Source organism: Brassica rapa, chromosome A05 (genome assembly GCF_000309985.2).
Source record: "Brassica rapa cultivar Chiifu-401-42 chromosome A05, CAAS_Brap_v3.01, whole genome shotgun sequence".
Taxonomy (NCBI): Eukaryota; Viridiplantae; Streptophyta; class Magnoliopsida; order Brassicales; family Brassicaceae; genus Brassica; species Brassica rapa.
The window spans coordinates 26,417,790-26,435,064 of record NC_024799.2 but is presented as its reverse complement, the minus strand read 5'-3'; the positions used below and the strand labels follow the sequence as shown (position 1 = coordinate 26,435,064).

The window sequence follows — 17,275 nt, the reverse complement described above, 5'->3', positions numbered from 1 at the left end:
ATACAAAGAACTAGAAAGACTCTAATTCAAAACAAGTATCTCCTTCTTTTATTTGAATTACTCCTGCCACCTCATACTCCAACGGCTTCCTTCTCTGCCTTCTTCCTCACGTAAACTCTATCAAGCCTATCACATATCCCCCCAACAACACTAACAGAAGCCAAAATGCTTATAAGCGATTAGAATCAAGTTATACGCGCCAACGCATCCTCCCTTTTCAGAAAAGGAAACTTTCCTTTTTATTTTCCCACCAAAAAGGAAATAACATTTTAAAAAAATCATCTGAAAATCCAAAAAGAGGAAGCTCTTGACAAGTCAAGGTTTTATTCATGTATTTATCTGATCTGGTAGAGATCATTCTGTGGGATAGTCATGCATTGATAATATTTAATCTCCTTGTTTAGCTTCTTAGGACATGATTAATCATGGTCTCTTAACCGGAGTTCTTAGCTCATAATTTATGATTTGATATTTTTTTGTTTTTTTTACACTTTTCGGCTAAAAACGACTTTTATATCTCTTAAAATAAGAGACAGTTTTTATTTTTTTTTAGTTAAAATCTAAAAAAAAACTAAAAACTGTCTCTAAGCTGAAGTTAAAAACTCCAGAGTTAAGAAACTAGAAATAATCATTGTCTTAGGCCTCAATTTATAAGCCTAATTATCTAAATACTAGATTCCATTTCAAATATAAGCCCACAGAATAAAAGCCATAAAATACAAAAAAGAATGTTTGCTTGTTGAGCTTACATTTTGTAGGCCTATTACATTTCCATTTCAAATAAAAATATACTAAAATTCAAAAATTTATAGTGTGGCTGCACGGCCATTTACAGCCATCTCAGGTGATGATTTTTGAGCTACTACCACGGATTCTTCCGCATTCAGCTTTCCATTGTCTGATGATGTTCCGTGTTCACAACAGGCAACTCCATCATCCTCCTTACGGCCTTCATCATCTGAACTGCTTCTAGTATTCTCTTCACTACTTCTAGATTCCTCAGGTTCCTTGGCTGCAGATTCAGACGTGCCTTGACTTTTCTTGCCCGTTCGCACTGCATGGCTCAGCGTCGAGCACAGCACAGTAAACACATTTTCTCTTTTACCCAGCCGTGTTTTTTTGGATGGCTCTTGTTCTCTTTCCACCAAAGGGGATTTGCGTTTCAAGCTAAGGAGCTCGTCTTCGTCCTCCTCTGACTGCCTCAGAGGAGGAGGCTTATAGTCTTCATCATCTTCATCGTCCTCATAGTCAACTAAGCCTCCAGACCTCGTGCTATATATAGTTGATAGAAGTAGCAAGCAAACCCCATTAGACAAAGGTACTGCTTATGCATTTCATGAATTTACATTGTGGAACTAATATACCTGGAAGAAGAAGAAGAAGGGCTTGCATCCACTCCATTTGAAAGATGAGGCTCTGCTTGATCTTTCTCTGTATTAGAAGCAGGTTTTTCCTTTTGTGTATTCGAAGCAGATGCAGAATCTTCTTCATCGCTGTCAGTACAAAACTGTGTCAGAAAACGTTTAATCAGAAAAAAAGAAATCATTGTTTTAACACCAAGAGATAAACCTCTCTTCGTTGAAATAATCTTCCTCCTCTTTATCCAAAGCACGCTCCTCAACTCTTCTTCTCGGATCAACCGCATCAGCTGTGCTTTTCGGTCTGGCAGTTTCTAAGCACTGAAGACAATTTGTTTTAACAACTATACATACAAATTTCTCTAAAGTAAAAAAAAAAAAAAAAAACAAGTACCAGAAGCAATACCTGTTCATACTTGAGCTTGAAAGCCTGGATGGAGGCCAAGCACTGAAACGGGGCCAACTGATCCCAGAACGTATCAACTATGTATTTGAGTAACAGAGTCGCATTTCCCTACACATGAATAAAAAATTGATAGCTAAATACGATTACTTCGGTAACTAGATACACAAAAGGGGGAAAGAAGAACCTTGCGTATGTGCTCAAGCAGATCCAAGACGGCAGAGTTCAGTAGATTGTACCGGTTCCCATTGGCAACGAAGACATCCATAATCGGTTTCAGAACGTTGTTCTTAACAACGTAACTCTGGACATAATCATCCTGAAATAGAAATGTATTTCAGCAATTACGGTATCTAATGAGCTTTTTTGTAGTCACGATGGAAAATCAAAGGTAGCATCAGACGAAGAAACAAAAAGTCAGCTGTCACAAGCAATTTAATTCGTTACGGAAGGACTATGATACCTACTGCTTGCAAGAATTCGGGAAAGTGAGATAAGATAATTCAATTATTTAGCAAAAAAAAAACGTGATTACCTACACTAAATGGCTCAATTATTTAGTAAAAGGGATTATTCCGGAACTATATCAGATGACCAATATATATCGTCTCAGGTTCAAACAAATCTACTTACATGCACATATAGGAGAGTACGGACAAATCGAATAGCGGCAACCACTAGGTATTTTTCTTTTCTCCGTGTGAGATGCAAGACCTTTTCAGTCACGTTGTTTTGGAGAAAACTGCATCTGTACACAAGAAGAAATTGCCCAACAAATAGTATCCAATGGATTCCAGTATGAGAACAAAACAGAAGAAGTGGATAAGCATCAAATATGAATACCTCGTTCTAGATAAATCTTGCATGATGCAAAAGCACAGCAGTTCACATATGTTCAGTAGGACTTCAGGCTTTGTGATGATCCTTCCGGCTGCGCCTTCAGATGTGTTGGCTGACTTGTCAGGACATGAGGAAGTAATAACATCCACTAACTCAGGTAGATGCTTCTCATAGAAAATATCCATGATATTCGCTCTCTGCTAAGATGGAATAAATTAAATAAATAACAGAAATCAGATTAGAAGAGAAACATGGCTAAGGTTAAACAAAAAATTCAGGGCTTTAATAATTCCAGCAGATAGCTTGAAGAACATTGAATACAACATAAATGGTGAAAACAAAATTTTAAGTGTCTTCTGCTGATTCACAGGCAAGATATTGAAGGACTCGGAACTTTTTTCTTAGCAAGCTTGACTATAAACTGATTCAAAAGAAGTACGCAAAAAAGGGGGAGAATAGCGCCACTATTAATTATCAGAAATTGAGGTGTTGAAAGGAAACAAGGATGCACCTGAACTCCACCAGACAATGCATTTGCATCCAGTAATGTTCGGATAATTTCTAGAAATTGGCAATGCATCTTTTCACCAAAGTCTTCCGTCATTCCCTTCAACTGTTACTTACACAAACAAGAGAGACAATTATAACTCAAGTCTAAGCAAAACAGAAAAGAAAGCCAAAAAAAAAGACCTTACAACTGAATAAACAATCAAAAGGCATACAGAAAATTACCAGGAGGCCGAGCAGGGGGGTTCCTTCTGTACGAACAACATAAGAACGTAAAAGGTTGGGGTCATGAGCCAAGAAAAGCATCAGGATATCTGCCCTGCCTCCACAACAATAGTTATCTTGAGTATACAGTTTGAAAATTACCTGAAATTTCTTACAGGCACTAGAAAGTGGAAACAGAGTAACCACAATGAGCTATCACGTTTAATTAACTGTATACCCAGTTAATACGAGTTTTTTGTCGGGAATCTGCAAGACTTCCTCTATGACATGAAAAATCCCTTCATTAATAAGGTCCCTGAAATATCATTGACAAGACAAACACAGAAACTGAGAAACAGAGCACTAAAGACGATTCTCAAAGAAGCACTTAGCAAAGGAAGGGCATTTAGTTTATGCTGAGGACATACCTAAAAAGCCGTAGCTGCTGCACCACTTGGAGGCTCTTGCTTAAACTACAAAATTCGTGCAGGAAATATACCTATTTTATAGAGAATGAAAGCACATCAGTCTGACTAATCCAACTGAAAAACAATATTATTCTAACGTCAATCTATTGTATCCATCTATGGTCTCACGTAGATCATCTCACCACTGGGGCTAGAGAAGAGGATCCCAATTAAATGTTAACTGAAATAAGTTTTGTAAACATTCACGAATACAAAACAACTGCGGCTTAAAATGAAATACACAAACGCCTCTTGAAAGCAGGAAATACCAAAATTTTCTTGGATTCCATAGATGTAGACGGTGACTTCAACCTTGCAAATAATTCTTGAATAAAAGTGCTATCATCCTTCAGCAATGAAACAACCTGGAGAAGATGCACTTCAGTTAACAAAAATATGGATGCATTCTTTCAAGTCATATATGTGATACTATTTCCATGGACAACTTACAATGGCATTGTTCGCATGGATTACTGAATTCAAGTTTGCAACAATAGCATCATCTACAACTCTAGCCAAAACAACATCCTGTAAAACGTGACAGTAACTGAGAAGCCTAATACCATAGAAGGCATAAGAGTTCGAAAAATAACAAACTATGGGATCCAACCTTCAAGTAACCGATTCTGTAGGTTTGGTGTATCTTTGACAGGACTAAGGGATCTTTAATTGGTATTGCCTGTAAAAATAAAGAGCTATGCTAAAGAATCCAAACAAAATTCAAACATCCATGATTAATTGCTCTAAAAGTCAAGGAAAGTAAATCCCAAAGTATCCATAGTGAGTTCTTACAAAAAAAAAAAGAAACGTCCTCTAATATTTCAAGTAGGCATATTATGTTCTTGTAAACGGAAAGTGTACCTACGATTCCTTCTGAATCCAGCCTACGTTAACTAGTCCTGAACTACATGCAATCAATAAAACGGGGAACATTGCGTTACCTCCTTAAAAACGACATGTTCCTTCAGAAAATTCCGGTGATGCTGCGAGTGAGGAACACCAGGATCATCTATCAGGAGAATCAACATGCAGCGTCAAATATTGCTAAATATGAGGCAACGGTCAAGAAACAAAGAAAGCAACAGATTGGCTATAATATCTATAGTCGCATACGGAAACCCTCGTGAACAATTCTATTTCATAATCCACCTAATAATCAAGAAACATAAGCTATTGATGTCCATATATAATTAAGACCTGATACCGCAAGAAGATTCATCAACAGTGTAAGTTCCTACAAGGCCAGTGCATATATACACCTCCAAAGCACTAAGGGATTATTTAGGTTCAAACTTACACTCAAGGCATCCGATAATTTCCATGATCAGCTCATCTCCAAATATTTTCTCAAGGATCTGAGAACTGTTGAGCAGAACTGCATACAAAAGATATAAGAAATGCTGGACATCAAGGGAAATTTTCTGAAATGTGGATGGAAAATTGATAATGATATGTATGAGTATACTAACTGATTCCCTTGACGATATTGAATATCATGTGAAGACCATCAACATTTTCCAATTCCTCACATATTTTAAACACACCCATCAAATTCCGGAAGAAATCATGCTGCACCAAGTGAAAATTTAGTGTTATGAGGTTCCAGAATGTACACCTCAAGACATGATATACTATTGCCACTATTACAAATTTACGAGTTGAAACTCAACTCACAAACTTTGAGTAGTCTAAAGATGAAAATAAAACAACATAGGGCTCAAACTGTATCAAAGGACATGTTATTGCTAGGGCTTGTCAGAAAACAAAACACCATTGACAGAATTAGAGGAAAGTTTAAGCGTGGAATAAGATTTCCCAGAGAGAGTGCAAGCTCAGATATCACACTAAATTGAACTGGGATAATGGCAAGTGGCAAGGACAAGAATACTTGATAACTTACATCCTTCAATATAATTTCAGTAAGACGCATCTGATCTGTCATGCCACTCTCTGTAACAATCTGCAGGGAAGATGGAAAGAGAAAACAAAATATTTGGAAAACGGAAAACCGATAAATCACCACATATGAGAAATGAATAAAGCATAGGGTCCTAGAATCTTAAAACCTTCAGTATTAGAGGAAGTGTAGTAAGCTCTACAGCAGGAAGCTCCTTCAACTCACTATTCAGGCTGTGAAATGTTTCACCTGCTCAATCACAGATGATTACATAATCAGAAGTTAATATAAAGTACTCTAGACGGAAATTCTTACTGTTCAAAGAGCCGAAATGCAAATTTCGTTGCATACTGCAGATTTGATCCCTGAATATTACAAAAACAATAATTCCAGTCAAGAGTATTGGGAGATGTAGAAATGAGGGAGGAATAGACATGGATAATGGGAGAAATTACTTCACTAACCATACATAAGAGCACCCGGCAGTCTCTTGAAAGCTCAAAGCCAATTCTGTTGAGCGCTCAGGGTCTCTCCACGAAATTATTGTGTCTGTACATTGACAAAACACCACCTTATCCACACCAAAAACAAACAGAAACCAAAGAGACAACATAGCTAATAAAGGCCTACCTTCTTGCTTCCTGTAAATATCCTCAGTGTTGATAGGATGCACAAGTAACGTTTCGTTATCTTCCTCATCGACTACACATAGACTGAGTTCTTCAGAACGCTGCAGCATCCATCATTTCAATTTAGATACAAAGTTTATTTTTGCAGAATAAAGACAGCAGGAGGGAAAATCAAGGAAGTTAATTAGAATCACAACAACAGCACCTCCCCATAGTCGATGCTTACATGCCCAGTTCCTCTATCATCCCATTTACCATCTTCATTCAAATGATACACCTTCACTCTCTGAACAAAACAACAATTGATACACACAATAAAAACATATACTTTCTCTCAATTCAACAAGTTTCTAGAGTTTTCTCACTATCAATTGCACAGTGATTCGCTAGGTAACCATGAATTTATCAAATTAATAACACATAAAAGTAAGGAAACAAAATTAACTTTAAGTTGTACTAATCGAAGAAACCCACACACACAGCTCGAATCAAGTGACCAAAGCGAGAGAGCTGAGAGAGATAGACACACCTGCAACGAATTGGAATTAGATTGAGACTTCTCCGGGGCGGCGCCCATCACTGAGTTCTCCACCTCCAACACCAAATCGAGCCCGAACAAGCAAAGTTAGGGTTTTGGAAGCAACGGATACAGAGGCGGGAGATTCAGCTCTCCGAAGGCAACGAAATCGAACGGGAAACCCTAACCACCATACTCTCTCTCTCTCTATCTTTCTCTCTCTAGCTTTTTTTTTTATTTTTCTTCTGCGAAAGCTTTCTCCGACCTTCGAAAACGCGACAGAGGAGAGAAGAAAGGAAAAAAAGGAAAGAAAAATAATAATTATTATTAGGAGGCAGTGGAAAAATATTATAATTCTGATACGTTATGGACGATATTCCATTTATACCCTTAGATACCATCGATATCCACTGAAAAGCTATATCATACACCCACCCGCACGCGCGCGCGCTCTTCCCGCGAGTCTGTATAAAACGCGTTTACTTCCAATTAAAAGACGCCAGGTGGGGTTTAGGCGGTTCACGTCTGTGAGATTAGTGATTGTCTGAATGGGGCTATATGGTCCAACTAAATTCCCACGTGGCTTTAGGTTGTTGGTAGATGGATCATGGATGGATCCAAAGCGATATCGAAACCGCGACCCGAGCTTCGTGTACGTTGTGCACAGAGAAGGGGTAGCTACTCTATTACGAATTATTTAAAAGCCCATTGGGCCTGGGCTCCGTTTTCATAAAGTTTAATTTCGAGGGAGAGAACTTCACTTTCAACTTCGATATATCTTCCATGTAAGAACGAAGACAGCAACTGATTATATTAATTAGAACGAAAGAACCCTAACCGCTTTACTAATTTATACTCGCCATGTTTTGTAGTTTTCATTAGCACAGATAGTTGCTCAAATTATTATATAACTCTTTTCCCTGATTAAGCAAAATAAAAATTTGAGACCATTTGTTAATATTGTAACACGCACGGATACATTCACAAGACGGACAACAAAATTGTTCAACTATGGCCCACTAATCATACCAGCTTAAGTTAGACAAAACCAAAATAGAAATTGGTAAGAGATACATGTAGATTGTGATCCTCTTAGAGTTTCGAAGTTCACACTTAAGAACTATCATAAACACAGACACTATGAAAAGAACGCATTTATGAATAAAAACCACCAGATCGAACTATCCCAGACAACATAGCAGTTGAACGAGCTAAATCAAATCAAGAAATGGAACTTGTAAGAGAAGACGAATTATAAAATCTCTGATATTAAATTAAAGGCCTGGATTGAAAGAGTGCACAAACCATTTGCGGAAACATAATCAAACGAAAAGATAAAAAGTAAACTGGTTCTCTTTGTCTACTAAAAGAGGTGGGAGAATACAAAAGCTTAGTCTTCAGTGGTCGCATTCTCGCCGCTCTTGATGTTGTGCTTTCTCGCGTACCTCTGGTTCCTCAAGAACTTTGGGTCCATCTGTAACATTTTTACAAAAGCAAACAAAAATAAGAAACTGGAATCAATATGAAGAGCTAGGATTAAAATTCAATAAAGACTTTACCCCTCTGGTGGGAGTGTGACGGTGCCTCCTGGGCTTCTTGATTCCGTTCTTGTGGGCCTTAGCCGACTGGTTATGCGCGGTATGATTCTTCGACTTGGCCATTTCTATCAACACCACATAATATACGACATTTAATCAAACCACGAAAGAAACAAGACAAAGATATTGAGGGGGCAGAAGAAGCTAACCTGTGTAAGGAAGATAACAGGAGAGATCTGATCGGCTAAGCTTTGCTTTCCACGATACTAATACGGCCACTGAAACAAAAAACCCTAATCCATTGTTGAATTTATAGTAATGTTTTAAATGACTAAAGTGCCCTAATAGATCGTATGGGCCTAAAAACAAATACTCGGCCCATTTGGATTCATTTAAAGCCCATATAATGAACACCAGACATTACGAATTTATTGTCCGGAAAAGTACAGTATTGTTGTCGGAATTAAAAAACACTTTGCCTTATCATCTAAAACCCATCGAGAGTTAATAAGAAAAACCTTTCAAAAATGGCTCTTGTTCAATCCAGAACTCTTCCTCGCCTCACCGTCCCCTTCTCGCCGATTCTGTCCACACTCCACGCACCGTCGTCTCTCTTTCTCCGGAGGGAAATTGGACCGGTAGCCTCGCCGTTCTCGTCCTCCACCGCCGGGAGCTTTCCCCTCTCGCCGCTGACGCATCCAAGGAAGATTATCTGCCCTCCACCTCGCGGCAAGTTTGTTAGAGAAGATTATCTTGTGGTACTTGCTCTTGTCTCCTATTTGTTCAGTTTGAATCTTACATGGTTGAGTGGCCTCACTGACAAGTGACAACTCGTGGCATGTTTTTTTGTTTTGTTTATTGTTTTTGAAAGAGGAAACTGTCAGCTCAAGAACTTCAAGAACTGGTGAAAGGAGAGAGGAAGGTGCCGTTGATTGTTGATTTTTATGCTACTTGGTGTGGACCTTGTATCTTGATGGCCCAGGAACTCGAAATGGTACCCCCCCCCCCCCCCCCCCCCCCCCCCCATTGTTTCTTATTTATCCCTCACCTTTTCTCCATTTCATCAGCTCATGTTCTAGTTCTAGTCTCTAGTAGGGTTGTGCATTTACAAACATTGGCTCTTGGAACCCAGTTGTTCGTTATGTTTACTTGAATTTTTGAATATGTTATAAGGTTTTTCTTGTTAAGTATAGTGTTACTAGCTTAGGGCTTTAGCAACTAATTTTATTTGTAGCCTTGCCAGCTTAATCTTTATAGGGGGAACTATGAGAATGCAGTGTTTCTCGGGCATTCTCTATTTATCTATGGTTTTGGTTTTGGCATTGCTTAAGAGTTTAGTGACTCTTCTCGTGAATTAAGTGTCTTCTGTGTATTTCTTTGGTTAGTTGAATATAAAAGCCAGTTTTCAATATTATTAGTGTTTTTACTTTATTTCTTATGGTGAAGCTGACATGTTTCCATTTTCAAATATGGGATTGGAGAAACTCAGCATATTCTTCTTGAGTGTGTCTGTGTATTACTTTTACTCTGCAAATCTCGTTATACTTTCTTTATGTCTTTTTGAACTAAAATCTCGTTATACATGTGTTGGATAATTTTGGTCTTTGTGAAACAGCTTGCAGTAGAGTATGAGAGCAATGCAATGATTGTGAAAGTTGATACAGATGATGAGTACGAGTTTGCTCGCGACATGCAGGTAACTGTAACTCTCAGCTTCTCTTTTTTTCATCGTCTGCTCTCGGCGTGTCATTGTAATTATTTATAATAACCAAATGTTCATATGAATGCAGGTTCGGGGATTACCTACATTGTTCTTCATCAGCCCTGACCCAAGCAAAGATGCAATCAGGACAGAAGGGCTGATTCCAATACAGATGATGCGTGACATCATTGACAACGACATGTGAAGTCTTGTACTGAGGAAACACTTTCTTGCTTTAGGATTGAATAGAATCGCGGAATGTAGGATTGAAGAATGTCATCTTGGTTTCATGGATGAAGAATGAAATTGTAAAACGAGATGAATATAACTAAGTAAGAAAATCTTATATGTATGCGCACTATGGAGTGTTGGTTTTGGACCTAGTGCTGGGCATTCGGGTTTTCGGTTCGGGTCGGTTCGGTTTTTTTGGTTTTCGGGTTATTCGGATTGGGATGTTTAGGAACCGTTTAGGAACCGTTTAGGAACCGAATATTTTTCGGATCGGTTCGGTTCGGATAATGTCGGGTTCGGGTCGGGTTTCTATATTTTTATAAAACCCGAAATAGAACCGTATTACAAATAATTCGGGTTTGGTTCGGGTTTAAAACCCAAAAATCCCGAAAACATGAGCTAAACCCGGAAAAAACCGAAAATATATTCGGGTTATTCGGGTAGTTCGGATTTTTTAAGATATTTTTTATTTATAAATTATATTTTTATATATTAAAATTTAAAATATTCAAAATATTCAAAATATTCGGGTATCCGTTCGGTTCTCGGTTCGGTCCCGGTTCGGTTTCGGTTTTTCGGATTTAGAAATATAGGAACCGTTCGGATTTCTGTAATTTTTGGTCCGGTTTCGGTCCCGGTTTTTTCGGTTCGGTTCCGGTTCGGTTTTCGGGTTTCGGATAATATGCCCAGGACTAGTTTTGGTGCAGCCTTCTTAACTTTGAACTTTTTATTTTTATCAACAAGTTTTGTCAGAGCCCAGAGGGTAAGGAAAGGCATTAAAGGGAATAAAAAGCTATAAAAGGCCTTTTAATCTTAATGAGCCTTCTTAGTTCAGAAGATGCAATCGACCGGTTTGGTATATTGATTTGATCACGGTTACTCTCTCACCAATTCATTCCCGATATATGAAAGTTGGTACAGTCTTGATGATTAAAAACAGAATTAATCCAACATATAGTCATCTGAAATTCACCATATCAATGCAACAAAGAACAAACATACCAACTAGTCAATCTGTGTACCAGATTATATTGAACCGGGCTTGGTGGGGCCATAGCAAACCCATTACTCGCACGTGCTAACCAGCTATTTTCGCATTTTCTTTTGGAGACGCATACTAAAGACTAAAGTTATATTTTTTTTTTTTTGAACAAGACTAAAGTTATATCTTAGAAAGGCAAATCTAAAAAAAAAGTAAGAGATAAAAAAGAAGAAGATACGATCACATGGGTCAGTGAATAACTTATGGCTGTCATCATAGGGATGTGATTGGCTCAATTTGTGTTGTTTATGTTAGGAGTTTTGATGTTTAATTAATACTTTCTTATGTAATGCGTCATGATTAATCTTACCGACAAAATAGGGCAAAGTGAAACTAGTTGACTTGTATGCTTCTTCCTTATTTACAAAGTAACTCAAACTACCACACAACCACAACAAAAAGTCCTTAGTAAAGAAAAAGTTATAAATACTTTTTAGGCTTATATAGATTCTTAACAACGAGTAATTATGATGTTGATCACAAATTGTCAGCAGAAAGTAAACAAAAATAGTAGCATAGTTAAAAAGGTAAAAGTAGTAGTAAAACATGATCATTCACCCAAAACAAAGCAAGACGGAGAACAAAACAAAGAGAAATGAACTCATCAAGCGTTCCGATCCAGAATCTCCTGGAGGAGGAATGTGATAGTAAAACGGAAAATAAGGAACGATGGGATTTGGCGGAGGCGGCATCGGGTAGTTACCGTAAGAAGCAGGCGGATAATAGTAACTTTGTCCACCGTCGCCATAGCCGCCATACGGAGGAGGGTATTTACCACCACCGGAAGTTGAAGGAGGAGGATAATAATAAGAGCCGCCGCCGCCGCCGCTGGAGCTCTGAGGAGTAGGAGGAGGTGGAGAGTAATAATAAGAGCCACCGCCGGACGGAGGAGTAGGGGGCGGAGAGGAAGACCGGACGGGGTTACATGGATTGTCGCAAGAGGTACACATTGTGCATGAAACAGTTTGGTCTTTTGACGTCACACAGAGGGACAGTGACAGTAGCAGCAGTATAAGAAGAGCTGACACGTTAGAGAATGCTTCCATTGTCAGAATTTTTGCTGTCGACAAATGAGCGAAAGATTAGGAAAATGATCAAGTGATAAGGAGGAAAGAAGATGAAAGGTAGGGATATGGAGAGAGAGAGGAAGAAGCACATTCAGAGGCTCAGAGTAGAAGTGTACCTCTCTTTATTAAGGAAATTCGTATTTTATTTATTTTTTATATTTGAAAAGTTATTTTTTTTATATATTCAAAAGTTGTGTATTTTCTATATGACATGTTCTTATAACATCTATAATTTGTAAGTGTGTGACTATATTGTATATTTAGAGTCTTGGACGGTATATATTATTTTTACTCATTTTAAGCATTAGGCCAAGGCTACATAAAATCAATATGGTGTATAGTAAAAAGTTAACTACATACCATTAGTAATTCTGCTATTACATAATTCTACTATCCCTTTCAAAACTTGATTGATTGAATGCATTCATTCATCATCTCATCGATTAGAATTATCAACTTAGATGGAGTAATGATCTCAAGGTAGAGTGATACTGTATCACCACGAGCACCTAAGATATTGCATGGTTTGGAGTAAGCGATCAAACTCTACCACCTTGGACAAACTATTTTCGGAACCTAAAATGTTTTGTTGCATTGGTATTCATATCATGAATTTCCAAAGGATTACAAAAACTACTGAGAAAAAATTGGCATTGGTATTTTTTAATGAGTAGATTCATTTTAAAACGGGAACTAACTCAAGAAAGCATTGTAGCTCCTCGTAAGAATAGATAGTTGATACGTCAGATATAGCTGGATGAGTTTTGAAAGTAAGTGAAAATAGGTCTTGGAGTACAATTATAGGCCCACTGGAAGTCGGCACCCTATATTGATATAAAAGGTTTTCAGTTTACATATAAAGTTACATTGATGCAAAAGGATCCGTGTCATCATCATGTAACAAAATAGCAATAGAATTTAATTGCATTTAAGAAAAAAGTCTTCCAAATTTGCACAAGTGACAGAGACAAAATTGAATTTTGCTTTTGAATGTTTAATTGATCTTATGTAATGTGAATGTGGCTGTGGGTTGAAGTAATTTGAAACTTTGAAAACGAAAGAAAGAGAGAATCTAACAAAACAACAAAGGCAAAGGGAGACAAAGATCTATATGTGTTGGCAGCCAAAATGTGTATCAGATTCTTCCTTGTTTGTTTTATAAAGAAGTTGATGAGTTAGTATTGCCACCACTTTATCCCCTTCCTTCACATGCAACTTCTTTTTGTATGCTTTTTTCTTACAGGTTTGGAGATGACTCATGTCGCACTCGAGTTTTAAATCATAGTAAACGAATAATTGGTACATGAATCCGCGCATATCATCTATTACAATAATGCGATTTTCTTAAGCCAATTATCCTCCTTCGAACCTTGCATCAAACAATAAGACATAAAGCTGATCATTAGAAAATACTAGAAGTTTTATTAATTTGTTACACTAAACTAAATCGAATTTTAAGTTAAAATTAATTTGAAATGCGTAAATTTATTTTATATTATACATATAAAACTCCAAATTAAATATGTTTATTCTTAATATAATTTGGTTCCACAAGGTCTTTGCCAAATACTTATTTTAATTTAGACATCTAATATAACATGATTATATTTTTTTATCAAAATATAAAATTAAATTTGATAAATTGACAGAATTCGTCATAGCAGAATCCTCCAATTTGCAAGGAGGCTAAAATATTATAACCTGACAGAAACATGATTTATCCATAAGTTACAAAAAAAAAAACATGATATATCCAATACAATAAAAAATTACTAATCAATTAATCCACTTTGCAAGGAGGCTAAAGTATTATAACCTGACAGAAACATGATTTATCCAATAAAACAAAAATTAATTACTAATCAATTAATCATTATAGCAGATTATTTTCTAAATTTTACGTAGTTTCTTTATTTCCTTCAGACAGGAGCTTGTGGCAGACCGAAGCCACACGTGTGAAGCATAGATACAGCGAAACAACCTTTCTTATATGTTCGGTCCAATCCAAACCAAACCGCGTGAACGACTGTTATTAAACGGGGCAAAACTTTAAAATAAAAGTAAAATTCGAGGGTATAACGGGTAAAATATTATGTTGCCTTCTTGTCTCCTTCCGAACTTGTAGTTCGGTAATAAGTCTCTCGCTTCCACTCTCTCTCCTTCCATTGTTCTTCCCCTTCTCTCTTCCGTCCTTCTAGGGTTTCGTTTGATCACATCTCCGTTCATCTCAATTCATCTTTCTTTTTGTAAAAAAAAAAAAAAACCCGTAAGAAGCAGAGGAAATGGATTCCTCCAATTCATGGATCAATTGTCCTTCCGTTTTCTCATCCTCTTCGCGACGATGTCAACAATCCAGATCAGGTTAGTTTCTCGCGTTTTATCTTTATTCATTAGAATCGCGTTTTATTATTATTATTATTATTATTATTATTATTAGGCGTCGTCATGAGGTTGATCCGTTGAATTTTTGTTTGTGAAGATTTGTATATAGGTGGAGGGTACGAGGATCTCGAAGGAGAAGACGATTTGAAATCAGAGTTTATCTGCCCGTTTTGCGCTGAAGTCTTCGACATCGTTGGGCTCTGTTGTCACATTGACGAAGAGCACCCTGTCGAGGCCAAGAACGGGGTAAATTAACAATCATTAACCAAACCGTTCTTTAGTTTTGTCTGATTCTTTGATTCAGGTCTTAGCTTTGTTAAGATTGTTACAAACTTTGGGTTTCTTATTTAGAAAGTTTTAAGCTTTGCTTGAAATCGATTTTTTATTTTTTTTAATGTTCTGCTCTTGGTGATGATGAAATGCTCTCTGCCTACTTCTTGTTTCTTCTTATCAGATGAGCCTTATGAATCTTTGGAATGTTTCGTTAAATTGAGTATTCGTCATTAGCTGGTAATCGGTAAATTAGTGGATCTTTCATGATCCGGTTGCTACTATTTTGAGCTACTTATCGGTCTTGTCTTAAACGTGACGTCGAAAAAAAAAATGTGATCTTTGTTTTTTTTTTTTCCCTCTCAGGTCTGTCCTGTATGCACAAAGAGGGTGGGATTAGATATCGTTGGACATATCACGACACAACATGCGAACTTTTTCAAGATATCCTTTTCAAACTTTTTATTGTTTTAATCTTCTCTTATTAGTTATTATTATCATTAGAGTGAGTTTTTGTTTATTTCCTTGACTAAAGAGTTCCTACGTGCAGCGAAGGAGAAGGTTGAGAAAAGGTGGTGGATACAGCTCTGCTTATCTCACCCTCAAGAAAGAGCTTCGTGAAGCTAACCTACAGTCACTTCTTGGTGGATCCTCAAGTTTCGCTTCTTCTACCAATATAGATTCTGATCCGCTGCTGTCGTCCTTTATGTTTAATCCTCCTTCAGCTGCAAACAAATCCGCTACACCTGTTACAGAAGGAGCCTCCGCTACAACAAAACTCTCCCAAAAGGAGTCTCGCAAAAGGTATCTCTATTGACCCTTTTGTCCTCAGGAAAGCAAAGTAAGAAGGTTTGTTTCTCACTCGGTCTTTGGTTTGTGCAGAGACATTCGAGAAGGTCCACTTTCAGGGGAAGATCGAGAGAAGGCGAAGAAGAGCGAGTTTGTGAGAGGTTTGTTCTTGTCAACCATGCTTGGTGACGATCACTAATGAAGCCACTCGCTTTTGTTGTGGGTGGTTTATGAGAGTGAGTAATCTTTGTGAGGTAAAAAAATTGTTAGTGGTGTCAGTGTATGATGGAAGAAGCTTGTAAGTTAAGAGGATGCAGAGTTAAAATACATTATACTATTGTCATCGTACTTACGAACCTCTAGATTCGAATAAAAACATTTAACACGTTTTGTGAAAAGACAAGAGATAATAGTTTTTAGGAGTTTTTGGATTACCCAATATGAATCCTAGACAAATGTAGTTTCTTTTAGACAATAGCTCTACCAAAAGCATTATCAACTTTTTTAAGCTCAGGACACGGTTCAGGCCCGTTACATATGATATGAGCATTGCCAAGAAACAACACCGGAGCCAGAGCTAATATGACTCACTACCGGAAGAGCATTTGCATCATACTTCTCATCCGGGTGAGAACCAAAGCTACCATTAGCCACAACCGCAGTACCAACACTCGACATGTAGATATTTGAAATATCAATCCCTTTGATGTAACCACCTCTTCCTTTAGTGATTTTAAAGGCAATGCCGGTTAATGAGCTGTGTATAAGGGGCTTATCTACCAGAGCATCAGATATCCCACCATCTTAAAGCCTAAATTTTATTGGGCTTCTTAGGCCTCGGCGTTCGGTCCCGTTGGTTTCTTCGGTTCGGTTGATTCGAATTTTCGATGTTATGCTTATAAGTCATGTTCGGCTTTTACTAATTATCGGATCGAGTTTGTTTTTTTTTACGGGTTCGATCCGGAACGGATTGTAACCAATCTTTGAAATTGACAAAAAACATATTTATTAAACTTCAAAATTGACAAAAAAAAATCAAAATATAGAAATTATTCACAAATCTAATTAAAATTTTAATTAGCTAAAGAGTATTCTAAATAACAAATAAAATAAACTTCAAAGTATTTTGAATATTTTAAAACATTTAAATTACTTTAACATATATAAAAACACTAACCTATTTAACTAATTTTTGATATCTTTGAATCCTAATTTGGATTTCGATTCGGTTTGGTTCGGGTTTTAACCTAACTCCAAAGTACTAAGTTCATAAGTCTCGTTCATATATTTATATGTATAACAATTTAAATCTGGTTTTAGTTTTTCTTGTTCAGATTTAGGTAGCTACTTCGAATTGGGATAAGGGCTTCTGTTCATCTAATCACATCTTACTATTCTACTTGAAATGTATATTGGGTTTGATAATTTGGGA

The 17,275-nt window shown here is 37.1% G+C and overlaps 5 protein-coding genes across 10 annotated transcripts; 2 read left to right on the top strand and 3 right to left on the bottom strand.

Moving 5' to 3' along the window:
* Positions 1-625: 625 nt before the first annotated feature.
* LOC103870724 (serine/threonine-protein phosphatase 4 regulatory subunit 3) lies at positions 626-7,160 on the bottom strand. Of its 5 annotated transcripts, none has more exons than XM_009148886.3 (24): positions 6,835-7,137; positions 6,511-6,591; positions 6,307-6,406; positions 6,141-6,225; positions 5,992-6,041; positions 5,846-5,925; positions 5,680-5,739; positions 5,249-5,348; positions 5,077-5,154; positions 4,721-4,788; positions 4,390-4,458; positions 4,230-4,307; positions 4,049-4,144; positions 3,741-3,811; positions 3,551-3,628; positions 3,334-3,427; positions 3,113-3,214; positions 2,605-2,801; positions 2,395-2,509; positions 1,949-2,080; positions 1,765-1,872; positions 1,570-1,679; positions 1,365-1,493; positions 626-1,272 (listed from the first exon to the last, which is right to left on the bottom strand). In XM_009148886.3, the coding sequence occupies exons 1-24, from the start codon at positions 6,880-6,882 to the stop codon at positions 807-809; spliced, it is 2,595 nt and encodes an 864-aa protein (XP_009147134.1). In that variant the 5' UTR covers positions 6,883-7,137; the 3' UTR covers positions 626-806. The 5 variants fall into 5 exon arrangements, 2 of the variants coding, with proteins under 2 accessions (XP_009147134.1, XP_009147135.1); XM_009148887.3 differs by having other exon boundaries at positions 2,605-2,798; positions 6,835-7,136; XR_004458464.1 differs by lacking the exons at positions 626-1,272; positions 1,365-1,493; positions 1,570-1,679; ... (1 more) ...; positions 1,949-2,080; positions 2,395-2,509 and having other exon boundaries at positions 2,678-2,798; positions 3,334-3,422; positions 6,835-7,159.
* A 912-nt stretch (positions 7,161-8,072) lies between these two features.
* On the bottom strand, positions 8,073-8,732 carry LOC103870725 (60S ribosomal protein L29-1). Its single transcript, XM_009148889.3, has 3 exons — positions 8,570-8,732; positions 8,382-8,485; positions 8,073-8,296 (listed from the first exon to the last, which is right to left on the bottom strand). Exons 2-3 carry the CDS (start codon positions 8,481-8,483, stop codon positions 8,213-8,215), a joined length of 186 nt encoding a protein of 61 aa, XP_009147137.1. The 5' UTR covers positions 8,484-8,485; positions 8,570-8,732; the 3' UTR covers positions 8,073-8,212.
* Positions 8,733-8,798: 66 nt separating this feature from the next.
* LOC108872036 (thioredoxin-like protein CITRX, chloroplastic) lies at positions 8,799-11,047 on the top strand. 2 transcript variants are annotated; one of them, XR_004458467.1, is made up of 5 exons: positions 8,799-9,118; positions 9,232-9,354; positions 9,976-10,056; positions 10,151-10,434; positions 10,990-11,047. XR_004458467.1 is itself a non-coding variant. In XM_009148942.3 (4 exons), exons 1-4 carry the CDS (start codon positions 8,888-8,890, stop codon positions 10,265-10,267), a joined length of 552 nt encoding a protein of 183 aa, XP_009147190.2. In that variant the 5' UTR covers positions 8,799-8,887; the 3' UTR covers positions 10,268-10,436. The 2 variants fall into 2 exon arrangements, 1 of the variants encoding a protein (XP_009147190.2); XM_009148942.3 differs by lacking the exon at positions 10,990-11,047 and having other exon boundaries at positions 10,151-10,436.
* A 693-nt stretch (positions 11,048-11,740) lies between these two features.
* LOC103870723 (formin-A) lies at positions 11,741-12,626 on the bottom strand. Its single transcript, XM_009148885.3, has one exon. The coding sequence runs from the start codon at positions 12,379-12,381 to the stop codon at positions 11,890-11,892; it is 492 nt and encodes a 163-aa protein (XP_009147133.1). The 5' UTR covers positions 12,382-12,626; the 3' UTR covers positions 11,741-11,889.
* Positions 12,627-14,510: 1,884 nt separating this feature from the next.
* LOC103870722 (protein DEHYDRATION-INDUCED 19 homolog 4) lies at positions 14,511-16,233 on the top strand. Its single transcript, XM_009148883.2, has 5 exons — positions 14,511-14,763; positions 14,882-15,030; positions 15,421-15,498; positions 15,599-15,858; positions 15,937-16,233. Exons 1-5 carry the CDS (start codon positions 14,685-14,687, stop codon positions 16,040-16,042), a joined length of 672 nt encoding a protein of 223 aa, XP_009147131.1. The 5' UTR covers positions 14,511-14,684; the 3' UTR covers positions 16,043-16,233.
* Positions 16,234-17,275: the final 1,042 nt, after the last annotated feature.